This window comes from Heptranchias perlo, unplaced genomic scaffold (genome assembly GCF_035084215.1).
Source record: "Heptranchias perlo isolate sHepPer1 unplaced genomic scaffold, sHepPer1.hap1 HAP1_SCAFFOLD_216, whole genome shotgun sequence".
Taxonomy (NCBI): Eukaryota; Metazoa; Chordata; class Chondrichthyes; order Hexanchiformes; family Hexanchidae; genus Heptranchias; species Heptranchias perlo.
The window spans coordinates 441260-459422 of record NW_027139230.1 but is presented as its reverse complement, the minus strand read 5'-3'; the positions used below and the strand labels follow the sequence as shown (position 1 = coordinate 459422).

Below are 18163 nucleotides of genomic sequence, written 5' to 3'. Positions count from 1 at the left end.
ACAATACTCTGGTGATTTATAAAGCTTCTGTACTCTATGCCTCTTATAAGGTCAAGAATCCAATATGCTTTTTTATCAGTCTTCTCAACTTGCCCTGCCACCTTCAAAGATTTGTGTATGTGCACCCCCAGGTTCCTGCACCCCCTTTAAAATTGCACCATTTAGTTTATATTGCCTCTCCTCATTCTTCCTACCAAAATGCATCACTTCACACTTCTCTGCATTAAATTTCATCTGCCATGTATCTGCCCATTTCATCAGTCTGTCTCTGTCCTCCTGAAGTCTGTTACTATCCTCCACACAGTTTACTACATGTCCAAGTTTCGTGTAATCTGCAAACTTTGAAATTGTACCCTCTATACCCAAGTCTAGGTCATTAATATATATCAAAAAGAGCAGTGGTCCTAATACTGACCCCTGGGGAACACCACTGTACACTTCCCTCCGGTCTGAAAAATAACTGTTCACCACTACTCTCTGTTTCCTGTTCCTTAGCTATTTTCGTATCCACGCTACCACTGGCCCATTAATCCCACAGGCTTCAATTTTGCGAACAAGTCTATTATGTGGTTCTTTACAAAAAGTCTTTTGAGTCCATACACAAAACATCAACCACACTCCCCTCATCAACCTTCTCTGTTACTTCATCAAAGAACTCAATCAAGTTAGTCAAACACGATTTGCCTTTAACAAATCTGTGCTGACTGTCATTAATTCACCCATGTTTTTCCAAGTGACAATTAATTTTGTCCCGGATTATTGTCTCTCAAAGTTTCCCCACCACCGAGATTATGCTGACTGGCCTGTAATTGGCTGGTTTATCCCTCTCCCTTTTTTTGAACAGGGGTGCAACATTTGTAATCCTCCAGTCCTCCGGCACCGCCCTCATATCGCAGGACAATTGGATGAAAGAAAAAATAACTTACATTTATGTTGCACCATTTACAACCTCAGGACGCCCCAAAGCACTTTACAGCCAATGAAGTACTTTAAAAGTGTAGTCACTGATGTAAGGTTGGAAATGCAGCAGCCAATTTGCGCACAGCAAGATCCCACAAACAGCGATGTGATAATGACCAGATAATCTATTTTCGTGACGATGGTTGAGGATAAATATTGACCAAGACACTGGAGAGAACTCCACTGCTGATTCCTTGAATTGGGATGGGATCTTTTCTATCCATCTGAGAGGCAAATGGGGCTCAGTTTTACATCTCAGCTGAAAGAAGGCACCTCCAACACTCCAACAGTACTGCACTGGAGTATTAGCCAAGTTTTTGTCCTTAAATCTCTGGAGTGGGATTTGAACCCACAACTTTCTGACTCAGAGGCGAGAGTGCTACCCACTGAGCCAAGACAGAAAAATGTCAGACACATGATTAATGTCCCATCACTGATACATTCTGATTTCCTTTTTCAGGGAGCATGGTATCACTGCTGAAGAAATGAACAAATTTGTAAGTGAATATTAGACAAACTTTTACAATGATTCATACCCTGAGCACGGAGAGCAGTGTCAGATTGTTTCTTTTATTTCCATGACCCACCTCTTCGTACAGATTGAGGACGATTTGTCGGACCCCAGTGAAAACAAGAAACGATATTGCGTGCTGCATCGAAATGATAAAGTAAAGAAAGCTATGAAAGTACAATGTAAAAATAAGTGGAAAAGAATTATGGTAAGTGTAATCCCTCAGGCGTTTCCGCCCAGTGCTAACCCTGCCGATCTGATCAGCTCACAACCGAAGGAAAGAAATCACAAACAGAGAAACAGAGAGAGGCATCCCACAGTTGGCATCTACCCGACAATGTGGAAAATTGCCCAGGTATGTCCTGTCCACAAAAAGCAGGACAAATCCAATCCGGCCAATTACCGCCCCATCAGTCTACTCTCAATCATCAGCAAAGTGATGGAAGGTGTCGTCGACAGTGCTATCAAGCGGCACTTACTTAACAATAACCTGCTCACCGATGCTCAGTTTGGGTTCTGCCAGGACCACTCGACTCCAAACCTCATTACAGCCTTGGTCCAAACAAGGACAAAAGAGCTGAATTCCAGAGGTGAGGTGAGAGTGACTGCCCTTGACATCAACGCAGCATTTGACCGAGTATGGCACCAAGGAGCCCGAGTAAAATTGAAGTTAATGGGAATCATGGGGAAAACTCTCCAGTGGCTGGAGTCATACCTAGCACAAAGGAAGATGGTAGTGGTTGTTGGAGGCCAATCATCTCAGCCCCAGGACATTGCTGCAGGAGTTCCTCAGGGCAGTGTCCTAGGCCCAACCATCTTCAGCTGCTTCATCAATGACCTTCCCTCCATCATAAGGTCAGAAATGGGGATGTTCTCTGATGATTGCACAGTGTTCAGTTCCATTCGCAACCCCTCAAATAATGAAGCAGTCCGAACCCGCGTGCAGCAAGACCTGGACAACATCCAGGCTTGGGCTGATAAGTGGCAAGTAACATTCGCACCAGACAAGTGCCAGGCAATGACCTTCTCCAACAAGAGAGAGTCTAACCACCTCCCCTTGACATTCAACGGTATTACCATCGTCGAATCCCCCACCATCAACATCCTGTGGGTCACCATTTACCAGAAACTTAACTGGACCAGCCATATAAATACTGTGGCTACAAGAGCAGGTCAGAGGCTGGGTATTCTGCGGCGAGTGACTCACCTCCTGACTCCCCAAAGCCTTTCCACCATCTGCAAGGCACAAGTCAGGAGTGTGATGGAATACTCTCCACATGCCTGGATGAGTGCAGCTCCAACAACACTCAAGAAGCTCAAAACCATCCAGGGCGAAGCAGCCCGCTTGATTGGCACCCCATCCACCACCCTAAACATTCAGTCCCTTCACCACCAGCGCACTGTGGCTGCAGTGTGTACCATCCACAGGATGCACTGCAGCAACTTGCCAAGGCTTCTTCGACAGCGCCTCCCAAACCCACGAACTCTACCACCTAGAAGGACAAAAGCAACAGGCACATGGGGAACAATACCACCTACATGTTCCCCTCCAAGTCACACACCATCCTGACTTGGAAATATATCGCCGTTCCTTCCTCGTCGCTGGGTCAAAATCCTGGAACTCTCTTCCTAACAGCACTGTGGGAGAACCTTCACCACACGGACTGCAGCGGTTCAAGAAGGCTCACCACCACCTTCTCAAGGGCAATTAAGGATGAGCAATCAATGCTGGCCTCGCCTGCGATGTCCACATCCCATGAACAAATTTTTTAAAAAGTTACTGCAGAAAGCTCCTCCGCCACAATGAACTTCACAGCAACTCACAGGGTATGATACACTGAGCACGGTATATACAGGTCAGAATCTGATACACTGAGCACGGTATATACAGGTCAGTATCTGATACACTGAGCACGGTATATACAGGTCAGTATCTGATACACTGAGCACGGTATATACAGGTCAGTATCTGATACACTGAGCATGGTATATACAGGTCAGAATGTGATACACTGAGCACGGTATATACAGGTCAGCATCTGATACACTGAGCATGGTATATACAGGTCAGAATCTGATACACTGAGCACGGTATATACAGGTCAGAATCTGATACACTGAGCATGGTATATACAGGTCAGAATGTGATACACTGAGCACGGTATATACAGGTCAGAATGTGATACACTGAGCACGGTAGATACAGGACAGAGTGCGATATACTGAGCACAGTATATACAGGACAGAGTGTGATACCCTGAGCACGATATATACAGGACAGAGTGTGATACCCTGAGCACGGTATATACAGGACAGAGTGCGATACCCTGAGCACGATATATACAGGACAGAGTGCGATACCCTGAGCACAGTATATACAGGACAGAGTGCGATACCCTGAGCACAGTATATACAGGACAGAGTGCGATACCCTGAGCATGATATATACAGGACAGAGTGTGATACCCTGAGCACGATATATACAGGACAGAGTGTGATACCCTGAGCACGGTATATACAGGACAGAGTGTGATACCCTGAGCACAGTATATACAGGACAGAGTGTGATACCCTGAGCACAGTATATACAGGACAGAGTGCGATACCCTGAGCACAGTATATACAGGACAGAGTGCGATACCCTGAGCACGGTATATACAGGACAGAGTGTGATACCCTGAGCACGGTATATAAGAACATAAGAAATAGGAGCAGGAGTAGGCCAATCGGCCCCTCGAGCCTGCTCCGCCATTCAATAAGATCATGGCTGATCTGATCCGAACCTCAAATCTAAATTCATGTCCAATTTCCTGCCCGCTCCCCGTAACCCCTAATTCCCTTTACTTCTAGGAAACTGTCTATTTCTGTTTTAAATTTATTTAATGATGTAGCTTCCACAGCTTCCTGGGGCAGCAAATTCCACAGACCGACTACCCTCTGAGTGAAGAAGTTTCTCCTCATCTCAGTTTTGAAAGAGCAGCCCCTTATTCTAAGATTATGCCCCCTAGTTCTAGTTTCACCCATCCTTGGGAACATCCTTACCGCATCCACCCGATCAAGCCCCTTCACAATCTTATATGTTTCAATAAGATCGCCTCTCATTCTTCTGAACTCCAATGAGTAAAGTTCCAATCTACTCAACCTCTCCTCATATGTCCGCCCCCTCATCCCCGGGATTAACCGAGTGAACCTTCTTTGTACTGCCTCGAGAGCAAGTATGTCTTTTCTTAAGTATGGAGACCAAAACTGTATGCAGTATTCCAGGTGCGGTCTCACCAATACCTTATATAACTGCAGCAATACCTCCCTGTTTTTATATTCTATCCCCCTAGCAATAAAAGCCAACATTCCGTTGGCCTTCTTGATCACCTGCTGCACCTGCATACTAACTTTTTGATCTTCTTGCACTAGGACCCCCAGATCCCTTTGTACTTGTACTGCAGTACTTTCCAGTTTCTCACCATTAAGATAATAACTTGCTCTCTGATTTTTCCTGCCAAAGTGCATAACCTCACATTTTCCAATATTGTATTGCATATATACAGGACAGAGTGTGATACCCTGAGCACGGTATATACAGGACAGAGTGTGATACCCTGAGCACAGTATATACAGGGCAGAGTGCGATACCCTGAGCACTGTATATACAGGACAGAGTGTGATACCCTGAGCACTGTATATCCAGGAGAGAATGTGATATACTGAGCACGGTATATACAGGACAGAGTGTGATACCCTGAGCACGGTATATAGAGGACAGAGTGTGATACCCTGAGCACTGTATATACAGGACAGAGTGTGATATACTGAGCATGGTATATGCAGGACAGAGTGTAATACTCTGAGCACTGTATATACAAGCAGAGTGTAATACCCTGAGCACAGTATATACAGGACAGAGTGCGATAAGCTGAGCACGGTATATACAGGACAGAGTGTGATACCCTGAGCATGGTATATACAGGACAGAGTGTAATACCCTGAGCACAGTATATACAGGACAGATTGCGATAACCTGAGCACGGTATATACAGGACAGAGTGTGATACCCTGAGCATGGTATATACAGGACAGAGTGTAATACTCTGAGCACTGTATATACAAGCAGAGTGTGATACACTGAGCACGGTGTATACAGGACAGAGTGTGATATACTGAGCACAGTATATACAGGACAGAGTGCGATACCCTGAGCACGGTATATACAGGACAGAGTGTGATACCCTGAGCATGGTATATACAGGACAGAGTGTAATACTCTGAGCACTGTATATACAAGCAGAGTGTGATACACTGAGCACGGTGTATACAGGACAGAGTGTGATATACTGAGCACAGTATATACAGGACAGAGTGCGATACCCTGAGCACGGTATATACAGGACAGAGTGTGATACCCTGAGCATGGTATATACAGGACAGAGTGTGATACCCTGAGCACGGTATATACAGGACAGAGTGTGATATACTGAGCATGGTATATACAGGACAGAGTGTGATACCCTGAGCACGGTATATACAGGACAGAGTGTGATATACTGAGCATGGTATATACAGGACAGAGTGTGATACCCTGAGCACGATATATACAGGACAGAGTGCGATACCCTGAGCACGATATATACAGAGCAGAGTGTAATACTCTGAGTGCTGTATATAGAAAGATAGAAAACATAGAAAATAGGAGCAAGAGTAGGCCATTCGGCCCTTCAGGCCTGCTCCGCCATTCAAAATGATGGCTGATCGTCTAACTCAGTATCCTGTTCCCGCTTTTTTCCCCATATCCCTTGATCCCTTTAGCATTAAGAAATATATCAATCTCCTTCTTGAATACATCTAATGACTTGGCCTCCACTGCCTTCTGTGGTAGAGAATTCCACAGGTTCACCACCCTCTGAGTGAAGAAATTTCTCCTCATCTCGGTGCTAAATGGCATACCCCAAATGCTGAGACTGTGACCCCTGGTTCTGGACTTCCCAGCCATCGAGAACATCCTCCCTGTATCTAGTCTGTCTGGTCCTGTTAGAATTTTATATGTTTCGATGAGATCACCTCTCATTCTTCTAAACTCTAGTGAATATAGGCCTAGTCGACCCAATCTCTCCTTATACGTCAATCCTGCCATCCCAGGAATCGGTCTGGTAAACCTTTGTGGCACTCCCTCCATGGCAAGGACATCCTTCCTCAGATAAGGAGACCAAAGCTCCACACAATACTCCAGATGTGGTCTCACCAAGGCTCTGTATAACTGCAGTAAGACATCCCTGCTCCTGTACTCAAATCCTTTTGCAATGAAGGCCAACATACCATTCGCCTTCCGAACTGCTTGCTGCACCTGAATGCTCGCTTTCAGCGACTGGTATACAAGGACACCCAGGTCTCATTGCACCTCCCCTTTTTCCAATCTATCACCATTCAGATAATAATCTGCCTTTCTGTTTTTACAATCAAAATGGATAACCTCCCATTTATCCACATTATACTGCATCTGCCATGTTCTTGCCCACTCACCCAACTTATCTAAATCACATTGGAGCCTCTTTGCATCCTCCTCACAGCTCACATTCCATCCCAGCTTCGTGTCGTCTGCAAACTTGGAAATGTGACATTCAGTTCCCTCATCCAAATCATTGATATATATTGTGAATAGCTGGGGCCCAAGCACTGATCCCTGCGGTACCCCCCTAGTCACTGCCTGCCACCCAGAAAAGGACCCGTTTATTCCTACTCTCTGTTTCCTGTCTGTTAACCAATTCTCAATCCATGCCAGTATATTCCCCCCAATCCCATGTGCTTTAATTTTGCACACTGACCTCTTGTGTGGGACCTTATCAGAAGCCTTTTGAAAATCCAAATACACCATATCCACTGGTTCTCCCCTATCTATTCTACTAGTTACATCCTCAAAAAACTCCAGTAGATTTGTTAAACATGATTTTCCTTTCATAAACCCTTGCTGACTTTGTCCAATCCTGTTAATGCCCTCCAAGTGATATCAGGTAGATTATCAGGTCCTGCGGATTTGTCAGCCTTTAGCCCCATTAATTTCCCTAGCACTATTTTTTTTACTAATACTGGTTTCCTTCAGTTCCTCCCTCTCACTAGACCCTTGGTTCCCGAACATTTCTGGGAGATTATTTGTGAAGACAGAACCAAAGTATGCGTTTAATTGTTCTGCCATTTCTTTGTTCCCCATTATACTTTCTCCCATTTCTGACTGTAAGGGACCTACATTTGTCTTCACTAATCTTTTTCTCTTGACATATTTATAGAAGCTTTTACAGTCAGTTTTTATGTTCCCTGCTAGTTTACTCTCATGCTCTATTTTTCCCCTCTTAATCAATTTCTTTGTCCTCCTTTGCTGAATTCTGGACTGCTCCCAATCCTCAGGCTTGCCGTTTTTTCTGGCAATTTTATATGCCTCCTCTTTGGATCTAATACTATCCCTATTTTCTTTTGTAATCCACGGTTGAGCCACTTTTCCTGTTTTATTTTTACGTCAGACAGGAATGAATAATTGTTGTAATTCCTGCACACGTTCTTTAAATATTAGCCATTGCCTATCCACCGTCATCCCTTTTAGTAAAGTTCCCCAATCTATCATAGCCAACTCGCACCTCATACTTTTGTAATTTCCTTTATTTAGATTCAGGACCCTAATTTCGGATTCAACTACTTCACTCTCCATCTTAATGAGGAATTCTATCATGTTATGGTCGCTGTTCCCTAAGGGACCCCGCACAACAAGATTGTTAATTTATTCTTTCTCATTGCACAATACCCAGTCTAGGATCGCCTGTTCTCTAGTTGGTTCCTTAACATATTGTTCTAGAAAACCATCACGTACACACTCCAGGAATTCCTCCCCCACAGTATTATTGCTAATTTGGTTTGACCAATCTATATGTGGATTAAAGTCACCCATGATTATAGTTGCACCCTTCTTGCATGCGTCTCTAATTTCTTATTTAATGCCCTCCCCTACATCTCCACTACTGTTTGGGGACCCAGAGACAACCCCCACCAACGTTTTCTGCCCCTTGGTGTTTCTTAGCTCCACCCATACAGATTCCACAACGTGATTTTCCGAGCCAATATCCTTCCTCACTATTGCATTGATTTCCTCCTTTACTAACAACTCTACCCCACCTCCTTTCCCTTTTTGCCTGTCCTTCCTAAATATTGAATACCCCTGGATGTTCAGTTCCCATCCTTGGTCACCCTGCAGCCATGTCTCCGTAATCGCAACTATATCATAACTATTAATATCTATCTGCGCTGTTAATTCATCTACCTTATTGCGAATGCTCCGCACATTTAGACACAATGCCTTTCAACTTGTCTTTTTAAGATTGCTAGTCATCTTAGTTTTATTTTGCACTATGGCCCTATTTATTTTTCGCCCTTGTTTTCTCTACCTTCCACTATTGCTTCTTCCCTTTCTGTCTTTTGTTTCTATCATTGTTTCCCCCTCCTCTGCCTCCCTGCTCAAGTTCCCATCCCCCTGCCATTCGAGTTTCAACCTTCCCCAACAGCACTAGCAAACACCCCCTCGAGGACATCGGTCCCGGTCCTGCTCAGGTGTAACCCATCCCGCTTGTACAGGTCCCACCTTCCCCAGAACCGGTCCCAATGTCCCAGGAATCTAAATCCCTCCCTCCTACAACATCCCTGCAACCATGCATTCATTTGGTCTGTTCTATCCTGGTCTGTTCTGAGATCACTACCTTTGAGGTCCTGCTTTCTAATTTATCTCCTAACTCCTTAAATTCATCTTGCAGGACCTCATCTCTTTTTTTACCTATGTCGTTGGTACCGAAATGGACCACGACTACTGGCTGTTCACCCTCCCCCTCCAGAATGCCCTGCAGCCGCTCCGTGACATCCTTGACCCTAGCACCAGGGAGGCAACACACCATCCTAGAGTCACGTTTGCAGTCGCAGAAACGCCTATCTGTTCCCCTTACAATTGAATCCCCTATCACTATAGCCCTGTCACTCTTATTCCTCCCCTCCTGTGCAGCAGAGCCACTTGTGGTGCCACGAACTTGGCTCTTGCTGCATTCCCCTGACACGTCATCTCCCCCAAGACAGAGTGTGATACCTTGTATGGTGTATATACAGCGCAGATTTTGATATGCTGAGTGCTGTGTATATAGGGCAGAATGTGATATGATGAGTGCTTTTTTAAAAAAAATTTCATTCATGGGATGTGGACATCGCTGGCAAGGCTGGCATTTATTGCCCATCCCAAACTGCCCTTGAGAAGGTGGTGGTGAGCCGCCTTCTTGAACCGCTGCAGTCCGTGTGGTGAAGGTTCTCCCACAGTGCTGTTAAGAAGGGAGTTCCAGGATTTTGACCCAGCAATGATGAAGGAACGGCGATATATTTCCAAGTCGGGATGGTGTGTGACTTGGAGGGAAACGTGCAGGTGGTGTTGTTCCCATGTGCCTGCTGCTCTTGTCCTTCTAGGTGGTAGAGGTCATGGGTTTAGGAGGTGCTGTCAAAGAAGCCTTGGCGAGTTGCTGCAGTGCATCCTGTGGATGGTACACACTGCATTCACGGTGCACCGGTGGTGGAGGTTCTGCCTGTATATACAGTGCTCTGAGTATTGCACTCTGCCTGTATATACAGTGCTCAGGGTATCACACTCTGCCTGTATATACAGTGCTCAGGGTATTACACTCTTCCTGTATATACAATGCTCAGGGTATCACACTCTGCCTGTATATACAGTGCTCTGAGTATTACACTCTGCCTGTATATACAATGCTCAGGGTATCACACTCTGCCTGTACGCACAGTGCTCTGAGTATTACACTCTGCCTGTATATACAGTGCTCTGAGTATTACACTCTGCCTGTATATACAGTGCTCAGGGTATCACACTCTGCCTGTATATACAGTGCTCAGGGTATCACACTCTTCCTGTATAGGGGATTCGGCGATGCTAATGCCATTGAATATCCAGGGGAGGTGGTTAGACTCTCTCTTGTTGGAGATGGTCATTGTCTGGCACTTGTCTGGTGCGAATGTTACTTGCCACTTATCAGCCCAAGCCTGGATGTTGTCCAGGTCTTGCTGCATGCGGGCACGACTGCTTTATTATCTGAAGGGTTGCGAATGGAACTGAACACTGTGCAATCATCAGCGAAATCCCCACTTCTAATCTTATGATGAAGGGAATGTCATTGATGAAGCAACGGAAGGTGATTGGGCCTAGGACACTGCCCTGAGGAACTCCTGCGGCGATGTACAGGGTCGAGTGTGATACCCTTGGCACTGTATGTACTGGCAGAGTGTCATACCCAGAACACTTTATACACAGGACATAATGTGATATCCTGAGCACTGTATTTGCATGGCAGAGTTTGATACCTTGAATGCTACAAAGAATTACAAAGAATGTACAGAACAGAAACATGCCATTCAGCCCAACAAGTACATGCCTGCATTTATGCTCCACATGAGCCTCCTCCCTCCCTACTTCATCTAACCCCATCACCATATCCTTCAATTCCTTTCTCCCTTATGTATTTATCTCGCTTCCCCTTAAATGTATCTACACTAGTCGCCTCAACCACTCCATGTTGGAGCGAGTTCCACATTCTAATCACTCTCTGGGTAAAGAAGTTTCTCCTGAATTCCCTATTGAATTTATTAGTGACTATTTTATATTATGGCCCCTAGTTCTGGTCTCCCCCAAAAGTGAAAACATCTTCTCTACGTCTACCCTATCAAACCCTTTCATAATCTTAAAGACCTCTATCAGGTCACCCCTCAGTCTTCTCTTTTGTTGAAAAACGAGCCCCGTCCTGCTCAATCTTTTCTGATAGGTATAACCTCTCAGTTCTGGTATCATCCTAGTAAATTTTTTTTGCACCTTCTCCAGTGCCTCTATATCCTTTTTATAAGATGGAGACCGGAACTGTTCACAGTACTCCCAAGTGTGGTCTCACCAAGGTTCTATACAAGTTTAACATAACTTCTCTGCTTTTCAATTCGATCCCTCCAGAAATGAACCCCAGAGCTTGATTTGCCTTTTTATGGCCTCATTAACCTGCGTCGCTGCTTTTAGTGATTTGTGCATCTCTACCCCGAGATCCCTCTGCTCCTCTACCCCGTTAGGCTGTTGCTGTAGAATGCTGTATATACAGGACAGAGTGAGATACCTTATGCGGTGTATATACATGGCAACGTGTGATCCCCTGAGCCCTGTGCCCTAACTGCTGAATACAGCGTAGACCATGATACGCAGAGCAGTAGGGCAGAGTGTGATAGCTGTGCACTGTATATACAGGGTCCGGGGATGAGCCTCCAGGAGTTGGACTCCGATGCTGTGTGGCTGCATCGGCAGCGCCCACTGCCAAGGACCCCAAAAACGTGGGTCAACGATGGCCAGACCATGGCAATGTCGGGTCTCCTCCTGCGAAGTGGCAGATTGTGGCTCCAGTGGGCCTGTGTGTCAGTGAACCACTTTAAAAATGTTCAAACAAAATTTCCTTCCCATTTTTCAGGGGTCCAGCCCCTGACCCCTGCCGGGATTCCTTCCCCATTGGGGCCCACTTGCACTTTTCCGGAGGCTGATATCCCTCATCTCACTGGACATACCAGATTCCAAACTTACAATGGATCCCACTGAGGTCAAGGAAATGGGGGCTCCAGGTGGAGGGTGTTGACGCTCCCTCCATGTCAGTGTCTGTGTTTGGGCAGCAGAAGTTCCAGTATAAGGTCCGAGCCCCCCCAGCATACACAGGCCCAGCAGAGTTTGTGACTATTCCCGTGGAGTCCTGCTGGAGTTATGGCGGCAATGTGCCAGAACGGCCGAGCCATTTGAGGGCAATTAAATTGGAAGAAAATCAATAAAGTTTCACAAAGAGAATTGAACTTCCAGCTTAAAGTCGGCATGAGATTCCTGACCATTGCGTCCATCCCTAATTATTGAACATGGGAGGGGCTTAAACTGAAAACACTTTCATCTCAAATGTTTATTTTTCAGAGAAAGCAGTCTGCAGAATTAGAATTTTCAGAAGATGATCTCTACGTCTTCACCGTGAGCTCTGCACAATATTGGAAGTCACCCTCCAGTGATTCAGAAACAGGTTTGTGTGGGCTCCCTGTGTAGATTACTACAGGTTTAGGAGGAACATGATGGCTGGGCATCCATGTAACCGTTAGCAACAGAGTATTCATCAAACAGCACTAGATGGACATTCATAGTAATTATATGGACAGTGGGTGGACATTCACTGCACTTAAATGGAGAATGGATAGAAATTTAACGCACTTTTCAGGACAAAGAATGGACATTGACTGCACTTCTAGGGAGAATGGAGGGACATTCACAGCACTTCTCTGGGCAATGCATGGACATTCACTGCACTTATTTGGACATTGGATGGACAATCACTGCACATACCTTGACAAGGGATGGACATCCACAGCACTTAGATTGACAATGGATGGACATACAGTGCACTTATTTGGACAATGGATGGACAGTAACTGCATTTATATGGACAATGGATGGACATTTGCAGCAGTTATCTGGCCAGTATATGGACATTCACTGCACATGTGGGGAAAGGATGGATATTCACCACGATTAGATGGACACTGGATGAACATTCACAACACTGTCTCTAGCTTTTCAAATCTGTTTAAAAGGGTGAAGGGCTTATCCGCAGTTTGGCGAGCCAGTCAGGAGCTAAGACTAGTCGCTGTTTGAACATTGAATTGGTGTGGGATAGCCCTGATTTGATAAGACCCTTACAGTAGTAGAAGTGATCAAGTTGTTCCTCTCGGATATTTGAACAATGAATAAATTAGAGGAGTATGTAGCCTGGCATGGTGGTGAACCCCTAAAGATTGGAGATTGAGTGGGTAAAACAAACCCCCAAGCGAGTTAGTGAAGATACTCGAGAAGGATTTTTTGAGCAAACCCGAGAAGGACAGGACGAAATCTGCCATAATACAAGGATTGTTTTCTGTGGTCAGAACTCTGTCTGATACAAATAAAGGTATAAAGGAGAAGTGTAAGAGGTTGAAAGACGTCTCTAAGAAGGAACAGGGGGAGAAGCAGCAATTGTTAGAGCATCTTACATTAACTAGGGCAAACAATATTACCTGTGCGGAGGCTTTGATGGAGAGAAGTCAAAGATGTGAGGTATTGGAACGAAACGTACTTGAATTACAGAATAATGTGAGTGAGGTCGAATTAGATGACCTGAAGAGTAGCTTTAGACAAAGATACAAACCCGACAGGAATTAGGGCCAAGGGGCTCACAACACATGGTTGCAGTTTTAGATGCCGAGCCTGTCTCGATAAAGGATATTACCAACAGCCCGATCACTATCCCTCGACCCCCTCTTTATATTCACTATTGCTGTCACACTTACATCCCTCAGCCCCTCCATTCTCTGGAAGTAGGCCGCCCAGCATTTGCGTTGAGCCTGTTACCGTTACTGCCTCTACACTCAGTCGGCAGGGCGCTCAGGTAGATGATGGCGATGTTACCAGACAGACCACCACCGTAACCCGTCCCTTAAGCCTGAGGAAGTACTATGTTTATAAAAGAATTAGGCCCCTTTCCACACAGTAAGGTATTGACGACCAGATCGACTGGCTGCACCGGCTTAATAGTTTGAGACTTGCTAATATCCTCAGCACGAGTGACGCCAAGCGGTTTATCGAGAAGGGTGCGGGTACGCACTGACAGGAATTATTTAGCCCTAGTTAGGCGAGTGATACTCTGAGAGACTGGGTCCAATAAGGAGATTATAGTATCGAATCATAGAAAGGTTACAGCACGGAAGGAGACCATTCGGCCCATCGAGTCCGTGATAACTCTCTGCAAGAGCAATCCAGCCAGTCCCACTCCCCCACCCTATCCCCGTAGTCCTGTGATTTTTTTTTCCTTTTAAGTACTTATCCAGTTCCCTTTTGAAGGCCATGATTGAATCTGCCTCCACCACCCCCTCGGGCAGTGCATTCCAGATCCTAACCACTCGCAGTGTAAAAACTTTATCCTCATGTCGCCTTTGCTTCTTTTGCCAATCACCTTAAATCTACGTCCTCTGGTTCTTGACTCCTCCGCCAATGGGAACAGTTTCTCTCTATCTACTCTGTCCAGACTGTTCATGATTTTAAATACCTCGATCAAATCTCTTCTCAACCGTCTCCGTTCCAAAGAGAACAACCCCAGCTTCTCCAGTCTATGCACGTAACTGAAGTCCATCATCCCTGGAATCATTCTAGTAAATTTCCTCTGCACCCTTTCTAAGGCCTTCACATCCTTCCTAAAGTGCGGTGCCCAGAACTGGACACAATACTCCAGTTGTGGTCGAACCAGTGTTTTATAAAGGTTCATCATAACCTTCTTGCTTTTGTACTCTATGCCTCTATTTATAAAGCCCAGGATCCCATATGCTTTTTTAACTGCTTTCTCAACCTGCCTGCCACCTTCAATAATTTGTGTACATAAACCCCCAGATCTCCCTGTTCCTGCTCCCCTTTTAGAATTGTGCCCTTTAGTTTATATTGCCTCTCCTCATTCTTCCTTCCGGAATATATCACCACACTTTTCTGCGTTAAATTTCATCTGCCATGTGTCCGCCCATTCCACCAGCCTGTCTATATCCTTTTGAAGTCTATCACTATCCTCCTCACTGTTCACTACACTTCCAAGTTTTGTGTCATCTGCGGTATTGCTCAGACAAGTAATGAGAACCCCCACTTACATAATGACTGCCTGTGGTTTACTTGGTCCCTCTACCACCATGGCAATAAGGACAATCCTCAGTATACCGGCCTCTAGTTGGAGGGTATGAGACCCGAAATTAAGGGCCAGGTTAAGGTTGCCTGGCAGAGGGGTGGAATCCATGTTGACCTCCTTGAAAGGGCAAGCGCCATTTTTGATCATTTTCAAAGGACCCAGCCACGGGCTCCTATTGATGAGGCTCATGCCTTCTGGTTGGATGGTGTCAGACCTAAGACCCACGATGCCAAGTCTGCCAGTCGGGATGAGCCCCAATCGTACGGATACCCCTTTAGAGGTAGAGGGAGAGGCCATGACAGGAGTGGACACTACTCTCAGGAACTCTCCTACTCTGAGTTGAGGGACTAATTAAGGGAACCGATAGATGAAAATAGACGCCTTTGTAGTCGGGGCACAGGCCAGGCCCCCGCAGGGGACCATGAACTTTCACAGTTACAGGTGCTACCCCCTTCCCACCAGTCCACCATGGTTGCCCGTTTTACATTAGAAGGTGGGGAAGACCCATTGTGCCATCATCTATAGGGGGAGATCGACGAGTGATGTTAATAGATACAGGGTCGTCAGTTAGTTTAACATCTAGGGCAACACTAAATCTGATAACTCCCAATGTCATCGCCAAGTCATGTTTGGTAGAATAAAATGTTTGATGAAAGAGTTAAAGAAAAAGGAAAATAAGCAGAAACAGTTAGAAATAGAAGCACAGGCGGAGGAAATGCAGCAATTTAAAGATGAGATTGTTGACCAACGAACAGCAGGAGCTTGTTCAGGAGCATTCAAAGTTTCTGTGGAAAGCGACCATCTCAAAACTGAGAGTGAAAGGGAAAGTGTGAGAGGTGAGAAGATGGTCTGGGAGTTGCAAGAGTGAGAGAGGCAGTCACCATGATTCAGCAACCGAGCAATTTACTGGGACTTTCGACGTGTTCCTCAGTACCCCTTCCCTGTGTACTCTCTGCCATTACACTCCTTCCCCATGTACTCTATGCCATTACACTCCATCCCTGTGTACTCTCTGCCATTACACTCCTTCCCTGTGTACTCTCTGCCATTACACTCCTTCCCCATGTACTCTATGCCATTACACTCCATCCCTGTGTACTCTCTGCCATTACACTCCTTCCCTGTGTACTCTCTGCCATTACACTCCTTCCCTGTGTACTCTCTGCCATTCCACCCTTTCCCTGTGTACTCTATACCATTGCACCTTTTCTCTGTGTACTCTATACCATTGCACCTTTTCTCTGTGTACTCTATACCATTACACCCTTTCCCTGTGTACTCTATACCATTGCACCTTTTCTCTGTGTACTCTATACCATTACACCCTTTCCCTGTGTACTCTATACCATTACACCCTTTCCCTGTGTACTCTATACCATTACACCCTTTCCCTGTGTACTCTATACCATTGCACCCTTTCCCTGTGTACTCTATACCATTACACCCTTTCCCTGTGTACTCTATACCATTGCACCTTTTCTCTGTGTACTCTATACCATTACACCCTTTCCCTGTGTACTCTATACCATTACACCCTTTCCCTGTGTACTCTATACCATTACACCCTTTCCCTGTGTACTCTATACCATTGCACCCTTTCCCTGTGTACTCTATACCATTGCACCCTTTCCCTGTGTACTCTATACCATTACACCCTTTCCCTGTGTACTCTATACCATTACACCCTTTCTCTGTGTACTCTATACCATTACACCCTTTCTCTGTGTACTCTATACCATTGCACCCTTTCCCTGTGTACTCTATACCATTACACCCTTTCTCTGTGTACTCTATACCATTACACCCTTTCTCTGTGTACTCTATACCATTACACCCTTTCCCTGTGTACTCTATACCATTACACCCTTTCCCTGTGTACTCTATACCATTACACTCCTTCCCATGTTCAACAGCGGGGAAGGCAAGAAATTGTGCAGGAGACTGAAGAGTTTGTATTAGCCCTTTCACAGCAAACAGAAGTTGTGAAGCAGTTATGTAAAAATTCCTTTGTTAGATATGCGAAGAGTAAGAACAGATTTAGGAAGAGAAAAAATGGAATGCGCACAGCAAACATCAGAGATTAAAATTGTAAGAAAACAGGATTGAAGTAGAAGGCTAACATTCTGTTGTGTTTCATGTACTGTCCCTTTAAATGTGTGCTGCTTTCTGTTGTTTCATGCGACAGTGCCTCCCAGGACTAAAAGCAGTTTTAACCTCGAATCCCTGTCATCGATATTAGGAGTAATGTGAGCATTTTAATCATTGTCTTCTATGAGCATATGCTGTCTTACATTTGTGAATTGTTTTCTCCATATACAAAAATGTGATATTTTTAAGATACGAGAGGCGGGATGGCAGCGGGGGTGGGGGGGTGATCGGGCGCGTGGGTATCCCACCCAATAAAAAATGTCCGTTCCCCGCGCGATCGTGATTCAATTGGAGCCACTTACCGTGGCTTCCGGGTTTGCCGTTGGAAAGTTGGCAGCGGACGGGCTGTCCACCCGTATCACAGGCTGTCAGCGAGAGGAGCTCTATTTAAAGGGGCAGTCCTCCAATGGCTGCTCCTGGAGCAAACACCCACACACCACAATGATGCCTCACTCCAGGTACTACTGGATGGGGTGAGGAGGAGGCGGGATCTGTTTTACCCGGCAGATGGGAGGAAGTGGTCTGTCTCTGCCACCAAGAAGGCCTGGCTCGAGGTGGCAGAGGAGGTCACCAGCAGCAGCAGCAACATCTCCCGCACATGGATCTAGTGCAGGAAGCGCTTCAAAGACCTCGGTGGTGGGCAAATTATTGGAATCAATTCTGAGGGACAGGATAAACTGTCACTTCGAAGGGCACGGACTAATCAAGGACAGTCAGCACGGATTTGTTAAGGGGGTGTCTGCCTAACTTGATTGAAATTTTTGAGGAG

The 18163-nt window shown here is 45.6% G+C and overlaps 1 protein-coding gene across 1 annotated transcript in view; it reads left to right on the top strand.

Annotated features, from left to right (window-relative positions):
- The window catches only part of LOC137310099 (nuclear GTPase SLIP-GC-like), a 187212-nt gene that overhangs the window by 112381 nt on the left and 56668 nt on the right, over window positions 1–18163 (top strand). Inside the window, exons 11-13 of the mRNA XM_067978058.1 lie at window positions 1421–1457; window positions 1560–1679; window positions 12471–12573. Of these exons, the coding sequence (XP_067834159.1) occupies window positions 1421–1457; window positions 1560–1679; window positions 12471–12573 (260 nt within the window). The remainder of the gene's footprint in view (window positions 1–1420; window positions 1458–1559; window positions 1680–12470; window positions 12574–18163) is intronic.